Genomic DNA, 16,628 nt, shown 5'->3' with positions numbered 1-16,628 from the left:
GGGTTAATGGTGGGCTTTCAGGCATGGAGCACTCAGAAATGGCGGTTTGGAGGTCCTTCACCTCCCTGCTCTGCCCCGGGGACACCCAGCAGGGGGCCTGGGTGGACAGGGCTGCTTGTGGGGCCCAGCCCAGCCTCTGAGCACCAGGCAGCCGAGCATGTCAGCTGCTGCAGAAACATGCCCAAGGACAGAGGTTTGCTGGGCCTGGAAAGCCCAGGTGGAGAGTGACGGAATCCAGATTCCTGCCCCGCGTGAGCGGGCGCAGCCCGGGCTTGTCCGGCACAGCCCGGCCCCACAGCTCCTCTGGGCTCTGGGCAGCTTCTCCACTACCCGCCCAGCTCCACAGGCGCTCTGGGACTCTGAAGCCCCGGGATGTCCCGCAGGGCCCAGCCAGGAGGCGCCGCCGCCCCCCCCCCCCCACCTGCTGTGACCTCGAGCGGGTGGCCGTGCGGGCCGGGACGCTGTCCTGGGCCCCCGGGCAGGCACGGGCCCTGCAGCGTTCAGGACGGGTGACCCGTGTCCTCGGGGAGCTCCTGGCCTGGGGAAGAGGACAATTAACGTCTCATCTCAGGAAGGTCTGGGGCAGTGGGTCTCATCCCAGGACGGTCCCCCCCAGGACATACTGACTGTCTGGCTGACTGCCATGCATGGGGGAGGGGAGGGTGCTACTGGCCGCTAGTGGGTAGAGCCCAGGGGTGCTGCTGAACACCCCATGGTGCCCAGGAGGGCCCTGCAGGGAGGCATCCGGCCCAGGATGCCAATGGAGCATGGTCTAGGGCTCTGAAGGGCAACGGCCCAAATCGTAGGTCAGGTGGTCAGGGAAGGCCTCTCTGAGGAAGGGATGCTGTCATGCAGGGACCAGCCCTGGGAGGTGCCACCCCTTCACACTGGTCACCCCAGAGCCCCTGCAGCCTGCGGAGAGGAGGCCCAGAGGCTCGCTCTGCAGTGGGGGCGGGGAGAGGCAGGCCGAGGATTCCAGAAGGTGGAGGGAGGCCTGTTACCACCCCCCCCCCAGGCTCCCTGCTCCCCCGTAGCCTCAGCCACATTCCTCCCCCTGGGTGGGCAGGGGATGGGGGCTCGGTGCATTCCGGTGGAGATACAGGAGGCCCTGAGGGCGGCCTGTGCCAGCCTCCTGCAGGGCCCAGACGGCCTCCTGGCAGGCTCTCGGCTTCCCGGGGCTGGGGCCTCGCTGAGGATGCCTGGGATCAGCTGTTGCTACAGAGCATGTGGGCACATGTCCAGCCAGGAGCAAGCCCTCGGGATGAGGACTGAGCACCTTGCAGATAAGGTCAGGACTGACCAACCCGGCAGCCTCCTGACCCCTGACCAGCAGGCTGGGTCGCACAGTGCCTCGGGGTCACAGCGCTGGTGACAGGCAGCGTCCACATAGCCCCTCTGATCCCCAGTCTCCCGTCTGTAAAATGGGCTTTTGTGAGCATCAGATCAGGGGCCTGCCCAGAGCCAGCGCAGGGCACCAGAAATGGCAGCTCCCTAAAGCCCCACTGGGTGTGTGGCACAGAGACATGGTGGTGCTGAGGGACTGGGGCCAAAGCCAGGCAGGAGAACACGATCAGCCCCATCGGCTCAGGGGCCCAGAGAGGTTGCGCCTCTGACCTGAGATTGCGCAGCAAGCCCTGGATGGAGCACGGAGGCAACAGGAGACCGGGCTCCCAGGGAGGGGGTGACTCTCAACTCCCAGGCTTCACCTCCCTCACTACCACCCCCGGGGGGGAACCAGCCACTGTGCTCTCAGGAGACCCTACCACTGCGGAGCCCAGCACGAGCCTTCCAACTCTCCCGTGTTTACATTCCTCTAGGAAATATCTCCCCAGGAGAGCTGAGGACCAATGTTTTGTAAATGTTGAAACTTGAGGCAAACAGAGGCCTGGAGCTGAGCCCACCCACCGTCCCTACCTCTCCACGCCGGCAGGGGGAGCCCCCAGCGGGGGTCCTGGAGGGGACCGCCAGAACGGAGCCCTGGGCAGGCGGGACGGGGCCCAACCGGTGGTCCCTCCGCGGCCCCACCTTTCCGTACTCTCAAGCCCTCCTTTTATGAAGTTGGGGTGACAGGAGACGGAGGTGGTTGGGTGTCACTTGCATCTGAAGTGCTGGTGGCCTTGCGGGAGCCCCAGTACTTGGCGGGTTTCGCGGTCAGGCCCCGAGGCACGAGCCTGCAGGCTGAGCTGCGTGTGACCCAGGGCCCCGTGGACGCTCGGGGGAGACAGGGTGAGTCAGTCTCCCGTTTAGAGTTGAGTGTCTTGGGCTCCCCGCAGCCCTAAACATGGGCCTGCGCCTCCCCGGCGCTCACGGGAAGCACGGGACGAGCTGGCTGTGTGATGGGAGCGGTCCGGCACCCAGAGGCAGCCCTGCCTCGGCCATCTCCACCTGCCGTCACCCGCTCCCGCCTCCGCTGCGCTCTGCCCGCTCAGCGAGCCTTGTGGCCCAGGCACACCCCGAACTGCCGGCTCCCGGTTCCCGCGGCTTCCTCAAAGAGTCCGCCTGCCAGGCTCAGAGTTGCGGCGGGTGTGGAGCAGCTCACTCCCGCTCGTCCACTGATGGGCATCTGGGCTGCTTCCGCCTTTGGGCTGCTATGGGAAGCGCCGCCACAGACGTTGTGCACGGGATCGCTGTGGATGCACCCCCAGAAGTGGGGGTGTGGACCCCCGGGGGGGACGCCGCGTTTCCTCTCAGGAAGGTCCACAGGCGCATCGTCTGCGTCCCCGCCGGCAGCGGCAGCGTAGGGGACCCGACTTCCTTCATCCTGGCCCGCACTTGTTTCTGATGTTTTCACTGCGCTGTGGCCCTCAGGCCGCACGAGAGAAGCAGGGCCCTGGGCGCTGAGCCCTCTCCCTGTCGGCCGGCCCTCCCCCACCCGGGGCCTCCAGGCCAGTGTGAAGGCCATGGGGCACAGGTGTCCCAGCACCCAGCCACAACTGCCCAGCACCTGTTCGGCACGGGGCTCAGGACATAAGATAAATAATAAGATAATGAAATGAAATAAATAAAAATATTAAATAGTCGTTGAATGAAGGAAGGAAGAATGTACGCCCGGAGCTGGGCTCTGTAGGGTGGCCCAGAGCTGGGTGGGAGAAGATTCCTGGTGGAAGGTATGGGTCGTGCAAAGGTCCTGTGATGCGAGGGGGCACTTAGACTTTGTAAGGAGGCCAGTGAGGCTGGAACGCTGGGGGCAACAAGGGGGCGAGAGGCAGCTTGACGGTCTTGGAAGCTGCAGGGGCGGGGGGGGGGGGGGGGGGCGGGGGCACTGGAGAGTCTCCAGCAGAGGCACACAGGGCTTTTGCCTCTGAAAAGCCACCTGAGGTGACGGAGAGAGGAGGGACCCCTTGTCACAGCTGGGGGCCCCAGAGTGGGTGGCTCTCAACCCCCGGGCAGCGTCCAGGCCAGGGCTCCCCAGGGCCCCAGCTCACCCCCTCCCGCTCGGCGCTGGGGAAGATGTCGCAGGCTCCTGCCAGCCCAGGGACTGTGCCAGTCTGGACCACAGAGGACGGACAGGGCAGGTGCTGCCCCAGGCCTCCTGCTCCAACCCGGCCCTGGTGGCCTGGCAGCCCTTGCCCTTCTACTGCATCCCCTTGGAGCACATCCTGGACAGACAGACAGCTGTCAACCCCTCACCCTGTTGCCTCACCCTTCCTGGGCCACAGCACCACCCGAGCCTCAGTTTCCCCGAGAGCCTGCCGGTAATATGCGCACACGTGGCAAGGGCCAGGGGCCCCCACGCTGTCCTCGGGCCTTTGGCTCGGGGGAGGCACAGAGGGTCATCTGGGCCCACCCCGCCTCCTCTGCTCACCTGAACAGCCGGGTGACAAGAGTCCCTGCCCTCCCATGCTGGCCTGAGGAGTGGCTGCACCCAGCGCCATGTGGGCCCTTGGCCCCCTCTGCCCGTGGCCTGGGGCCTCCCCGGGCCGCAGCCCCGACGTGCAGGCAGTGGACTGTGGTGCCCCCCTGGACGACGTAGACTCCACCTCCACTTGCCGTGTCCCAGGGCCGTGTGGCAGCTCAGGAGCCCAGGAGAGCTGTGTCATCCCCAGCCGGCCCACTCCCCAGCCCAGCCTGCAAGGGCCACTGGGACCCTGCGGCCAGAGCTTCCCAGGTGGGCAGACAGGCCTGGCAGGCAGGCAGTGGCTCTGCCACCACTGCTGCTGCAAATCCTTCTCCAAAGGCCCCAGGAGACACGGGGGAGGGGTGCCCTAGGGCTGCCCCGAGTAGCGGAGCTCAGCAGATCTAGGGCAGCAGATGGCAGGAAGAGAGACAGAGATACCGAGAGACCCAGACAGACAGACAGAGGTAGGGAGACAGAGGGACAGAGCCAGAGAGAGGGTAGCCAGAGAATGAGAAGCCCAGAGGAGAGAGTCAGAGAGAGAAAGGTAGGGGCGCTGGAGGGAGAGGAAGAGGGCTGGGGAGCGGGGTCAAGGCGGGGGGCTGAGTCCCAGCGGGGCCCGGGTGTGGCATGGGGACCCCGGTGCTACTCTGGGTGGCGGGGGGCCGCCCGGGAGGAGGAGGCCATTTGCTGAGGGCCAGTGGCCTGGCTGGTCAAGGGCAGAGCAGGGGGCTGCTGGCCTTAAGCCCCACAGGCAGGGAGAGGGCCGTACCTGGTGCGGTTTGGGTGGTGCCGGGCAGGGCAGGCTGCCCTCGAATCTCATGGCTCTTGCCAGGGCGGCAAGCCCCCGTGGTTCATCACAGGGCCCCCAACCAGATGCCCCAAAGTTGGTGAGGGGCTCGGACTAATGTGGCTCCCTTTAGGGGACTGCGGGCCCAGGAGGCTGCGGCCATTCCAGCCACTCCCCGTGTGGGCCTGCTCTGGCCCAGGGCACCGCCCGCACCCCTGCCCTTCCCATGGGATCAGATTCCGCCTGGGCAGTGAGTCCTCCTGGCCATATAAGGCTGTCTGTGGGCACCTCTTGGAGAAGCTGCAGAGCCCTCACCCCGCGGGAACAATTTGGCCAGGCCCCAGGGACCGAGGCAGGGGAAGGGGCCTGCTGGAGATGGGTCCTGTGAAGGAGGAGGGCAGGGGTGACCCAGGCCTGCAGGTGCCACCCCCTCCCTCTGTGCTGGGCACCCCCCCCCCACCCCTCACCTGTTTCCCCCTCAGGGCTGCCCAGTCCGGAGTACAGAGCAGGGAGGTGGTGAGCATGGGGGTGGGGGAGTACTAGGGGCCAAAGGTCAAGTAGGATAAAAAAATGACACTGCAGAAATGTTGGCCCCGTGGGTGTCCGATGTGCATGCTGCAGTCCCGTGTGGAGGATGCCGTGATTGATGCAATGTCGTTACTGTCTTCCAGGGTCACCCCATGTGCTCCCCACCACACATCCGCGATCAGGAAGCCCGGACCCCCAATTTCACACCCCAGCAAGGTGCTGGGAGGTGCCCTGATGGCGCCCTTCCTCAAGGGAGGTGCCTGGGTCTGGGGTCCTAAGAGCAACCTCACTACTGAACCATCCCCTCCCTTCGCTCTCTGGAGATGGTTGGATCTCCAGGGAGGTCCCAGGCCCCCTCACCGGGGGTTCCTAGGGCCCCCTACCTGGTCCACCCCCTCCGCTGAGGCTGGGGCCTGAGATTTGCTGCTGAGATTTGCCCCTCAAGCCCAGGGCTGGGTTGGGGGTGCCCGGTGAGCCAGGGAGGGGAGTGATGTCTTGCAGGGATGCAGACACCTGGGCGCATCACAGTTGGCAGCCCCTCCCTACACCCCCCTCCCCAGCAGGCGCTGCCTCTCCTTCCAGCTCACAGACCTGGGCTGGGAAGCAGCCCTGGGGCACAGCCGGGGAGGCTTCTCCTGGGAACCCGAGGTTTCCTCCAAACGCCTCCCAAAGTCACAGGGCCCTTCACAGCCTGGATGGACCTGCGGGGGGTGAACCCCAGAGGCCATTCCCTCGAGCAGTGGGCACTCTCTGGGCACCTCCTCTTCGCCAGGCCTGGGGCTAGGGAAAGGCAGGACACAGGTGGGATTGGATTTAATAAAATGAACGCATCTGAGAAAGCAGGCCAGGCACATACCTGATGGCTCTCTGGGGCTGTGCCTAGAGGCCCAGGTGGTCAAACAAAGGGGCAGGGGCTCTGTTGTGTCCTGCACAGAGGGAATAAGGCCAAAGTCCCCATGAGATAGAGAGGGAGGGAAGGCTGGAGGCTCTGCCAACTGGCCAGACAGGCGGGGTGTAGTTGAGAGGCCCCACAGGGCCCAGGGAGCTGCGGTAAGGGGCCTGGCTGTTACCCTAAAACAAGCAGAAGCCAGTTTGGCCTGGGAGGAGATGGGGTGAGGCACGTGTGCCAGCCAGCGCCCAGCCCCAGCAGCCACCCAGCACCCGTAGCTCTTACTGCAAGGGTTCCAGCCCACAAGGTGACCGGCCGGATTCCTTCCAGCTTGTGGTGTACTTCGCAAAACCTGGCGTCCCCATGTCAGCGGGGCGGGGCTTCCCCTGCACTCCGGAGCTCCAGGCTCAGAAGGTTCCCGGGGGGGCCCTTGGCTGGGCAGCGTGGGGTCAAAACCGTCCGCTCCTCGTTGGGGTCAACGCAAAATCTGGTGGCCTCCAAGCTTCCCCAGAGCTCATGCCCTAGAGGCCTGGAAGGGCCCAGAGGTGGCCCAGCTGGGGCCACAGGCAGCGGGGAGACACTGCTCCTTCAGGAGCATCAAGGGGCCTGGCCCCAGACCCTCCTCAGCCGGGAATGCTGGGGCTCCAGCCTGGCCCCGGCCTTCTGGTGCGCATTCAGCTCATCGAGGCCTGTCCTCTGCCTCTGGCCTCCAGCCCTTCCAGGGGACCATGCCAGCCCAAGGCCGGGGGAGAGTTCTGGGCTGAGCAATGGCCCAGAGGCCCCGGAACTCTCCCGGCCCCAGACCTGCTGGGTTTACAACCTTCTAATGAGCCCTCCTCTCAGCTGTGAGTCCTCAGGGTGCCCAGCTGGGCTGCGTCCTCCCCTCCGCAGGACTGGGCTGGACCCGGGCTGCCAGGGCCCCCAGCATCAGCCTTGCTGCCTGCCCTGTGGATGGACGGATGGGGGACATGTTCTCACCAGCTGGGCTCCCTGGAAGGTATCAGAGCAGCCCTGGGGGAGGGAAACGCGGCCTCAGATATTCCAAACCACAGCCTAGCTTCTCCTGAAACCTCTTCCTGCCGAGACGAACCCTCCCAGTCACGAGCAGAGAGCTCGGGGCTTCTTCCTCCCACGCGGCTGCACGGACCCACTGCCACAGTGCAGCTTCTCCCGAGAGAGTGGGCTCCGGAACAGGCGGTCAGGCACAGCCATCGGTTATGATTGTGACGCGGTGATGAGGCTTGAGCGCCGTGAGGGGCGCCCCACGCAGCTGCTCCCCGAGAGGTTACAGTTACGGCTAAGGCTGAGGCAGGTGTGTCCATGGCCTGGCCTGCTGGTCCCCACAGCTGCCCCGCAGATGGGGCTGAGCAGGGGCTCCTGGGGATGCCGTAGGAGTCGGGGCAGTGGCTCAGGTGAGGGCCGCTGTCCTGAGGGCAGGCTCCCCTGGCCCAGGCCACACGGCAGAGGCCATACCCCTGGGCTCAGGGGGAATTGGCCAGACCCCCTACCTAGGTCCAGGAGCACCACTTCCCCACTCAGGCTGCCACCTGTGCCCGACCTCCCACGGGTCCCAGGGCTTCTGTTACCCTGGGGCTGGGTGGGGAGGGGCTCTGGGTCTGGGGTCTGCCCGCGGGGCATGTCCAGAGCCTAGTAGGACAGAGGTGGTCAGGCTGCCTCCATGGCCCTCCCCCATGAGCTGACCCCCACCCACTACCCACCTCCCACCTCCCAGGACTGAGCATCCCTCTCCTGGATTTACGACAGAGGCTGGGGCAGGGCAGCCTGCTTGGGGGGTGGGGGGCACTACATCAGGGACCCATACCCAAAAGGTGCCCAACACATGCGAGAGGAGAAAATGAATGCCAGTCCAACTCCCTCTCCCTTGCTAACCACACGCTCTTGACTGACCCCCCGACGTTGGAAACTGACCCCCAGTTTCCGAATTCATAAGTAGGAAAGGCAGCTGGGTGGCCCAGGAGGCAGAGCAAGATGGGAGATGCACTCGCTAGTCCATTTGGAAATGACTGGCTGGAAATGTGAGGCGGGAAATGGGTCTTCCGCCCCCGGCCCCGCTGACGACCTTCTCCTAGAACCACCACCGGCCAAGAGGTCAGTGTGTAGCCTGACTGGAGTAACACCTCCATCGTCCATGCCGCCCACTCCTGCCCCAGCTGGGACACATAAGCTGGCACAAGGTGTGGGCAGTGTGGGCACCTCGCCCAGCCCCTTTCACCACATTCTCCTCTGCCCACTTCACCCACCCCCTCCCCCCAGGCCCGGGCCACCAGTTGCTCTGGGGCAGCTGTCTGCCAGGAAGCAGCTCGGCCAGGATTAACCCTCCCCGTGCTGGGCGCATTCTTGGGCAGCGGCCCCTCCCTCCCGCCTGCTCTGGGATGGCGGATGCCTGGCCCCTAGGAGGCTCAGAGGGCTCTCACCCCTCACCTCTAACCGCTGGTCCCTCCACCGGGGTTGGGAAGCCGACCTGGGGGGGGGGTGGAGGGTGGGAGGTTGCCAGCCCAGTCCCCAGGCTGACAGGTCCCCAGCTGTCAAGGGGGTGCCGGGGGCCAAAGTGCTCTGCTGTGATGTGCGTGACAGGGGACCTCTGGGCAGTAGGGAGGGTGGGGCGGGGGCAGGTCAAATCCCCCATCTGGAAACCCTGCTACTGCCCAGAGGCGGCTCTCCGGCTGCTCCTCCCACGGGATCATAAATTAGCTGGTGAGCTGGCCCGTCTGCGTGGGGGACTCAGGATTCCAGCATGGCCTGTCGCCCCTCCCCCACCATATAGGCCAGCCCCTCCCCCACCCAGAGCCTCTCCAGCGGGGAACCACCTCTCCTCCCCCTCCCCCAGGTGGAGTTACCGAATTGCTTGGGAGTAGCGGGAGAGGGGAGGGGAGGGGAGAGGGGAGAGAAGAGGGAGGGTCATCCCACTGCCTATTTCTCAACTCCTAGAGAAGCAGCAGTCCAGCCCCTTGGGAGTCGGATTCGCAGGAGGCCAGGGGACAGCCAGGAAGATGTGGCTAGTGGCGCAACCTTCCGGGAACAGCTGCTGGGGCAGAGCTCCCACCAGGACCAGCTGGCTGCCACCCCACACATTTACACGGCTCCCCAGGACTGTCCAGGGGGTCTCAAGCGGGACAAACACCCAGCTGGCCTGGCTCATAGACCCGGGGGGAGCTGCCCCATCAGGGTTTCCCTTGAGGCCGATCTGGGCCAGGAGCTGGAGGGGAGGAGACCCAGTGGCCAAAGCCACCCAAACGCAGAATCAGCTGGGACACAATCCTGAGTCAGGCCTCTACGTCCAACCCCATTTCCCCAGCGTCCTTGAGTGCCTGCCCTGAGCAGGAGGGTTCCACTGGCAGACAGAGATGGTGGGGTCCACAGTGCCCCAAAGCAGGGAATCCCCAGGCACAAGGGTTAGCGCCCACCTGGTCCTGCAGCCCCAGCCCCCGCAGGTGCTCAATAGATGTCCTCCTTCACAGGCAGCCTTCCTGGCACCGGCGGAGCCCTGGGCATCCTCCCTTCACTGCAGGGGCCCCACGGGGCCAGTCCCTCCTGATACACTTCCCTATTTTAGAGTATTTTTGAGCTAAACGCTGGGTAGGCGGGGGTCGGGTGGGATGGAATCTGACATGGCCCCCCCAGAAAGGCATGGAGTCCCTAATCAGGGTCTCCCTGTCCCTCGGCAGATCAGATTCCCTCGTTACTACCGCCACTCACAGCTGACAGAGAGCACCTTCCCGCACACCTGCTGGATGGGGCAGATATGGGGGCCAGTATGAGGGGTGAAAAACCAAAAACCGGCCGGGGAGAGGCAGCGAGGCTGCGCTGCGCTGCGCTCCGGAGTTCACCCCCTCAATCCCGGGGGGACCCCAGCGATCGGGCTCCCAGGCCGCGGTCGCTCGGGTCGCTCTGCCGGTTCTGGGGCTGCGGGTGGGCCCGGGCCGGGGCTGGACCCGGAGCGAGCGTGCCTGACTCCCGGCCGCGGCGCCAGACCCGGGGCCGCCGGGGGCGCTCGGCCGCCGAGAGGTGCCCGAAGTTAGGGAAACAAAGAGCGGAGCCGCTGGACGGGGAAGAGCGGGCCGGCGCGCCCGGGGCCTGGGTGCCCGAGGGCGCGAGGGGGCCGCTTGGGACCGGGAGCCACGCCCCGGGGGCCGCCGCGGCGTCGCGTTCCCACGGCCCGGCCCGAGGCCAGCAGGTGTCCCTTCCGAGAGGCCGGCCGGACCGGGGTCCCAAGGGTTAAGGCGGCCGGCAGCCCCTCCCCCCGGCCTCCCCCGCCCCCTCCCCGGGGCGCGGGGCTCGGGCGCCCAGGCGGGCCGGGGCGGGGCCTGACGTCCGCGGGCGGAGCGAGCCGAGCCGGGCCGGGCGCCGCGCTGCAGACCCGCCAGGCTCCAGCCTCGCTCGCCGTTCCCGGAGCTGGAAGATGGCGAAGCCGGGCGCGCGGCCCCGCGATTCCCGGGGCCCCGCGCCGCTGCTGCTGGCCGGGCTGGCGCTGCTGGGCGCGGTGCGGGCGCGGGAGGCAGCGGGCAGCGGCTTCAGCCTGCACCCGCCCTACTTCAACCTGGCGGAGGGCGTCCGCATCGCCGCCTCCGCCACCTGCGGCGAGGAGGCCCCGACGCGCGGCGCCCCACGCCCCACCGAGGACCTCTACTGCAAGTTGGTGGGGGGCCCCGTGGCCGGCGGGGACCCCAACCAGACCATCCAGGTGAGCGCGGGCCGCGGGTCGGGCGGGCCGGGCCGGGGTGGCGGGGACGCCGGCGCGGGGCACGCACCGGGCTCGGACTCCGGAACTCCAGCCCGACTCGGCGAGGAGCCCCAGGGGCCGCGGAGAAGCCAGGTACGGACCGCGGCCCCCGCCGCCCGTCCCTACGCCCCGGTTCCGCCTTTCGGCGGACGGAAGGGACCCCAACTCGGCCCTTCGGGCTCAGCCAGAGAAGTGCGCGTGCCCCAGGGAAGGCGGCACGCAGCGGACCCGGGCGCGGCCGGCACCGCTCGAGTTCGGCGGCGGTGGCTGGCCGGAGGGGAGGGGCTGGTGCCTGGTCCCCGGCGGCCCCAAGTCCTGGGATCCCGGCGAGGGCGGGACTTGGCCTCCCCGGCCGGCTGCCTGTGGGATGGGGGCGGACCACTCCGCCTTCCCCCGGGACAGGCTGGAACCTGCTGGCGACGGGATGGGACGGGGATGGGGCGGGAGGGGCCAGACAGAGCTCTCGCTCCCGCGGGTCTAGGGAGTCGGTGGGACCCTCAAGGTGGGAGGGGGACAAACGGAGGGATTTTTAACTGAGGATGGGAACACAGACCGGCTGCCGCTCTGCCTGGGGCGATAGGGTCTGCCCCAGAGGCTCCCTGCCACCCCGTGCTAGGCCCATCCTCCCACCCCTGCCAAACCTGAGGGAGAGTCTGGGGGCCCCAAGGCTGTTGTAACCTGAGCCTCAGCCTCCGGGGACTTGCTGCCACCTTCCCGGTGGGAGAGGCTGGGGGAGGGAGGAGGTAGTTGGAGAGTAGAGTGATGGGGCGGGTGATGAATGAGGGAGCCTCAGCTGGGGCCCCTTCCCTGCCGCCTGCCCCACCCCACCCCCCAGGGAGGGAGGAGTACGAGGGGGCCCTGGTGCTGCAGAGCCATCCGGGACAGAAATGTCATCTCCCGCCGGTTCCTGGACCCATCCCATGATCTCCTCAACGCTCTGTACAGCTGAGCGGGAGGTCTCAAGCCCACGTTTCAGGTGGGGAAACTGAGGCCTGTAAAGCCCCAAAGCCAGGCCAGGATCTGGCTGGGGTGAGTGGGGGCGACCTGAGACCCCAGTACGGGCCCTTAGCGCTTCTGGGTGACATCAAAGGGGACAGGTGGAGGAGAGGAGCTTGTGGGGGGGTCTCCAAAGCTGCTCAGAGGGCCTGGCTCAGCCCTGGCCCCCCCCCCCAGATGCTCAGCTGGGATTCCACAGCTCATCAGCCCAGGCTCCAAGCCATCTCCCTGTTGGAGAGAGGCTCCCTGTTGCCCATCTGTGCTGCCTGGCCCAGGCCCTTGAGGAGGGGCAGCTGCGTGGATCCCTGAGGGAGGGGCCATTCATTACCACCTCCTAGTGCTTAAAGGAGCTGCACGGGAGCTGGTGGCCTGGGGTCAAAGGTCTTCTCCTTAGCTGTGTGGCTCCTCCCCCAGCCTCAGGCTCCTCGTCTGTAAAATGGGAACAACACGAGGGCCGGCCTCACCCGAAGTTGTGAGCTTGGCCTGAAGGGCCGGGGAAGCTGTCTGTCACACTGGGACCACTTGACAAGTGGCAGTGGCTGTGCGTAGCAAGCGAGGGGCCCTGAGTGAGAACTTCAGCCCTGCCCTCCCAGCTCACAGTCTGGCAAGTTAGAGCTGAAGCCTCTCTTTGAAACTCTGTAGCGCTCAGCCATTGCACCCCTGTGCTAGAGGCTGCCAGGGCAGAAAGACCAGCCAGAAAGACTGAAGGCCAACCTTAGTCAAGCTGCCGGACCCACTGGAGCCTCTGCCCTGTCCTCTTGGGGGATGGGATCTGCTCACCGCCCTGGCTTCCTGTTGGGTTGGTGTTTGGGCCTTGCCCACAGACGCTGGAGCTGAGCGGCCAGGCGCACCTCTCTGTCCCAAGAGCCCAGTCTTGTGGGTGGGTCAGGGAGGACGTGGGCCCAAGGCTGCAGGCCAGCAGCTCCCAGGGCCCCCTGGGGGAGACAGGACAGAAGCTGGCCGGGGTCATGCCACCCGGGGTGTGGGGTGAGCCCTCATGGGCATCGGGGCACCTAGGGCAGGAAGAGGGCACCTTGGGAGTCCGGCCCTGCGACTTCAGGTGGGCATCGGAGGAATTCTGTGCTGGCCCCAGCCCCGCAGGGGAAGTCGGGGGCTCTGCTGCCAGCGTGGTGACTCACTGGGAGGGGAAGTCCTTATCACTGCTCCTTGCTTCCTTGCTCTGTTCCTGGCAAGACCCTCTGCAGCAGAGGGGTGGAGAGAGGCTGCTTTCCCCAGCCCCATCCGTCAGGCAGAGAGGTCGGCAGTGATCACGTCACCGAGCGGTTCCACTGCGGCCACATGGGGAGTAGAGTCATCTTCCCCTGATTCTCTGGGTGGACATGAGCAGACATGTCCCTTGGCTCCCTTGACCAAGGGAGCCTTCTTTGGAAGGCCCACCCCAGCCAGATGGCCCTACCCACCACCTCTGAGAAGCCCCCCAGCTCCGCCAGGCCCCAGACAGCCCACACACACGTGCTTAGCGCTCTCGGTGAGCCTCTCTGAGCCCCTCCTCTGCTCACCCCCTGGCAGCTCCCACAGGTCTGGGAGCCAGAGCCTGGGTTCCAGTTTGGGGTTCAGCATTTGAGCTGGTAGTATGGCCTGCACAGATGGTACCCCTTTTCTGGGTGTCCTCCATTGCTCCAGCCCCTCGGCATGGCACCTCTGGGTGGTGGCCTCAGGGACGCAGTTAAGAACGAGGCAGGTGCGCCTCCCCCCCCCCCCCAGGAGGCAGTAAATGGAGAATTGCTAATAGCCAGACAATTCCACGTCTCCCGTGGTAGAATAAATAAAGCACAGTGATGGGCCGGAGTTGTGGTCTGGAGCTCTGGGGTTCTGCTGAGGAGGTGACAGCTGAGCTGGAGGACAAGAGATCAGGGTGCCAAGGCCCCAGGCGGGAGCAGGGTAGAGATGGGGTCAGCCAAAGCACGCAGCACGAGGGGTCCTGGGAGCCCGCTGGATGGGAGGCTCGGTGCCTGAGTCTGCCTGTGGTCTCTCCATCCTGGGCGCACCGTGGAAGCCAGGAGCACATGTGTCCGCGCCACGCGTGTGTGGAGGCTTGGGGGCTCTCTGTGGCTGCCGGGCCTGGGAGTGGGGCAGGGCATCTCCCACGCTCCCACCTCTGACTCCTAGGACAAGGTCTGGCCCCCTGGGAGGCTGGGAGGGGTGGAGTGGCCGCGTTTCCCAGACGTGGCCTCTCTGGGCCTCAGACAATGCCAAGTCTCCGAGGGCCGTCTTTGTGTGCAGAGGGACAGCAGGTCTGGTTTCCTCTGGGGTGGGAGGTTGGGCCTCCCCTGGGCCAGCAGCCAGGGCCCAGCTCTGTCTCTACCACCGCCCCCGAAGCTTTCAGCGCCTACTCCTCCGCCATGGGGACAGAGGGCCAGGATGATGCTGGGAGCCCCCTCTTTCCCCTCAGAGGACAGGGCCCCGGCAGGTGGCTGGGCCATGACAGAAGCAGCTGCCAGGCCCCGTGTGGGATCCGTTAATCCTACAGTGGCTGAGGCAGGTGCCAGCATCGCCCCCACTCTTCACCCCGGGGCACTGAGGCTGCCGTGACCTGGCCCAGTCCCAGGGCTCGGAAGTGGCAGAGCCAGGAGGTCCAGGCCTCGTCTGCTGGCTGCCCGCGTGCCTCCACTCTGGGGCCTGTCCCCACAGGCCGCCGAGATGGCTTAATTCCACCTGTCTGGAGACCCTAATCCAGATGGCCCTGGGTGAGAGCCTGGTGGAGAGGTTTGGGGGATGATGAGCTGGTGGAGGTCGGGAGGGGCTCACATCGGGCCTGGGCCTTCTGGCTGTAGCCCCACCTTCCTTTCTCTTTAGGTCCCCCCCCAGGCCCCATCCTGCAAGAGCCCTTCTGAAGCCCCCTGCAGTGGCTGGTGGTTGAGGGGTGGGGGTGGGCTAGAAACGTGTGACTTGCCCCTTGACCCGGCTCTTACCCCCTCAGCTCCAGCTACATTGGCTTTCTTGCTGTTTACTCTTTGTTTGCTCTTCCTGCCCCAGGGCCTTTGCACAGCCAGCCCCTCTGCCTGGAGCACACCCGCCCCGTTATGGTGTAGGCCTCAGATGCCACCTCCTCAGGGAGGCCCGCCATGATTTCCCACCTGCGGCGGGTGCCCTGCTCCCTCCTTGCTCTCCTGTTTCCTCTGTAATGGGTGTGATCATCTCTCACATGAACCGTATCCCAAGTTGAGAACCGTATTTGCTCTCAGTGTGTACTTGCCAGGTGAATGAGTGACTGGCGCACAAGGGTCCACAGATTGGGGGTGCGGCCAGTGTGATGGGGTGGGAGGGTGACCAGAGGGGTAAGGAGTCCCAGCCCTTCTTGTCCATCTGACCGCCCCCTCCCCTACAGGGCCAGTACTGCGACATCTGCACAGCTGCAAGCAGCAACAGGGCACACCCTGTGAGCAACGCCGTTGACGGCACGGAGCGCTGGTGGCAGAGCCCACCGCTGTCACGTGGGCTGGAGTACAACGAGGTCAACGTCACCCTGGACCTGGGCCAGGTAGAGTCTCTTTTTCGCCTTCTGCAGCCTGTCCCCTATGTCCCTGGCCAAAGGGCTTACCGTGGGGCGAGGACCAGAAGGTGAGGTGTCCACCCAGAATGAGCTTGGGAGGCTGGGCAGAGGCTGGGCACAGACGGGCTGCTGGTGGCAGGCCCATACAGACGGAGGCGTGGCACTGGGCACCTTCCGTTTGTTTTCTCAGCATCCTCGTGGTGCACAGGGAGAGAGGGGCGCCGGATGGGGGGCTTACCAGAGGTCACGTGGAGAGTTAGGGTGAGGGGCGCTAAGGGGACATCACGGAGGTGGGGCTGAAATGCTGTGAGCCCTGGTGTTTACTCTGGGGAATTCCTCTGCAGGGAGCCAGGCTCCGCTGGCGGGAGTGGGAGGGGCTCCGGGAATGCAGAGGAGGCCGGAGGAAGTGGACATTCCTAGGATACCTGTGCTGCGGAGGCCACGGAGGGGTTAGGTGTGCCTGCCCAGGCCCCTGCACAGGCAGGGGTGGGGGATGGGAGCCAGGCGTTTCCCAGTGACAAACGAACCCCCCTTGGTGGACCTGGGCTGCGCCCCACTCCCCACGTGACGTTGTTAGGCGCCGGGCCTTGGTATCCTGGCCTGTGAAACGGGCCAACAGTCCCGATGCCTCCTTGGATGGGGTGGGGGAGGGGGAGGTAGCTGAGGCCAAGCCCAGAAGCAGCCACAGCTCTGGGCCTGCCTGGGAGCTGGGTCACAAGGTCGATCCTGCTAGACCTCGCCTCCACCCCCTTCCCTGTTCATGGGGCCGGGGAAGGAGCCCTAGACCTTGAGTCCAGGCGCCTGAGTCCAGGCCGGCTTTGCCACGGTCCCGGTGTGTGACCTGGTGGGTCTCTGCTCCTTGCTGAGCCTCCATGCCGTTGTCATCCTGGGGGCATTGGAGGAGAAGTGGTGGAGCATCTCCTGTGAGCCTGGCTGGAGGGGCGGGCCCCGCGGGCAGGTTCAGGGGACGGTGTTGGGTGCCTCTTGCCCCAGCCCGGAGGCCTGGCGGGCAGGTGGGCAGTGAGGGTGTGGGTTCGCGTCCCAGTTAGTGGCCGGGGATTTCCGAGGGGCCATGGGTTATCTGTTAGGCCCTGGGAGGCCCTGCCTGCGGCTCGGGGCTGGTGGTGCTGCCGGACCCAGGTCTGGGTGGGGCTGGGCCAATATCGCTTCAGCTCCCTGGGCTTTCACTGCATCTGTGCTCTCTTTCCCCCGGAGGCAGGGAAGGACCTCAGCAACCCTGTGCGCTCCCCGGGTGCCCCTCTCTCTGGCACTGCCACGGGTGGGGGAGGGGGAAGTGCATTCTGCCCCTGCCCCAGGGTCAATCGGGGAAACTTG

General features: G+C 66.0%; 1 protein-coding gene across 1 annotated transcript in view; it reads left to right on the top strand.

The window, feature by feature from the left end:
* The first annotated feature begins 10,462 nt into the window (after positions 1-10,462).
* LAMA5 (laminin subunit alpha 5) overlaps positions 10,463-16,628 on the top strand; it is a 52,499-nt gene continuing 46,333 nt past the window's right edge. Inside the window, exons 1-2 of the mRNA XM_065893323.1 lie at positions 10,463-10,744; positions 15,129-15,281. Coding sequence (XP_065749395.1) covers positions 10,463-10,744; positions 15,129-15,281 — 435 coding nt within the window. The remainder of the gene's footprint in view (positions 10,745-15,128; positions 15,282-16,628) is intronic.

This window comes from Phocoena phocoena, chromosome 15 (assembly GCF_963924675.1).
Source record: "Phocoena phocoena chromosome 15, mPhoPho1.1, whole genome shotgun sequence".
Classification (NCBI taxonomy): Eukaryota; Metazoa; Chordata; class Mammalia; order Artiodactyla; family Phocoenidae; genus Phocoena; species Phocoena phocoena.
Note: the sequence above shows the minus strand (reverse complement) of the source record. Positions and strands in the feature narration are given on the sequence as shown.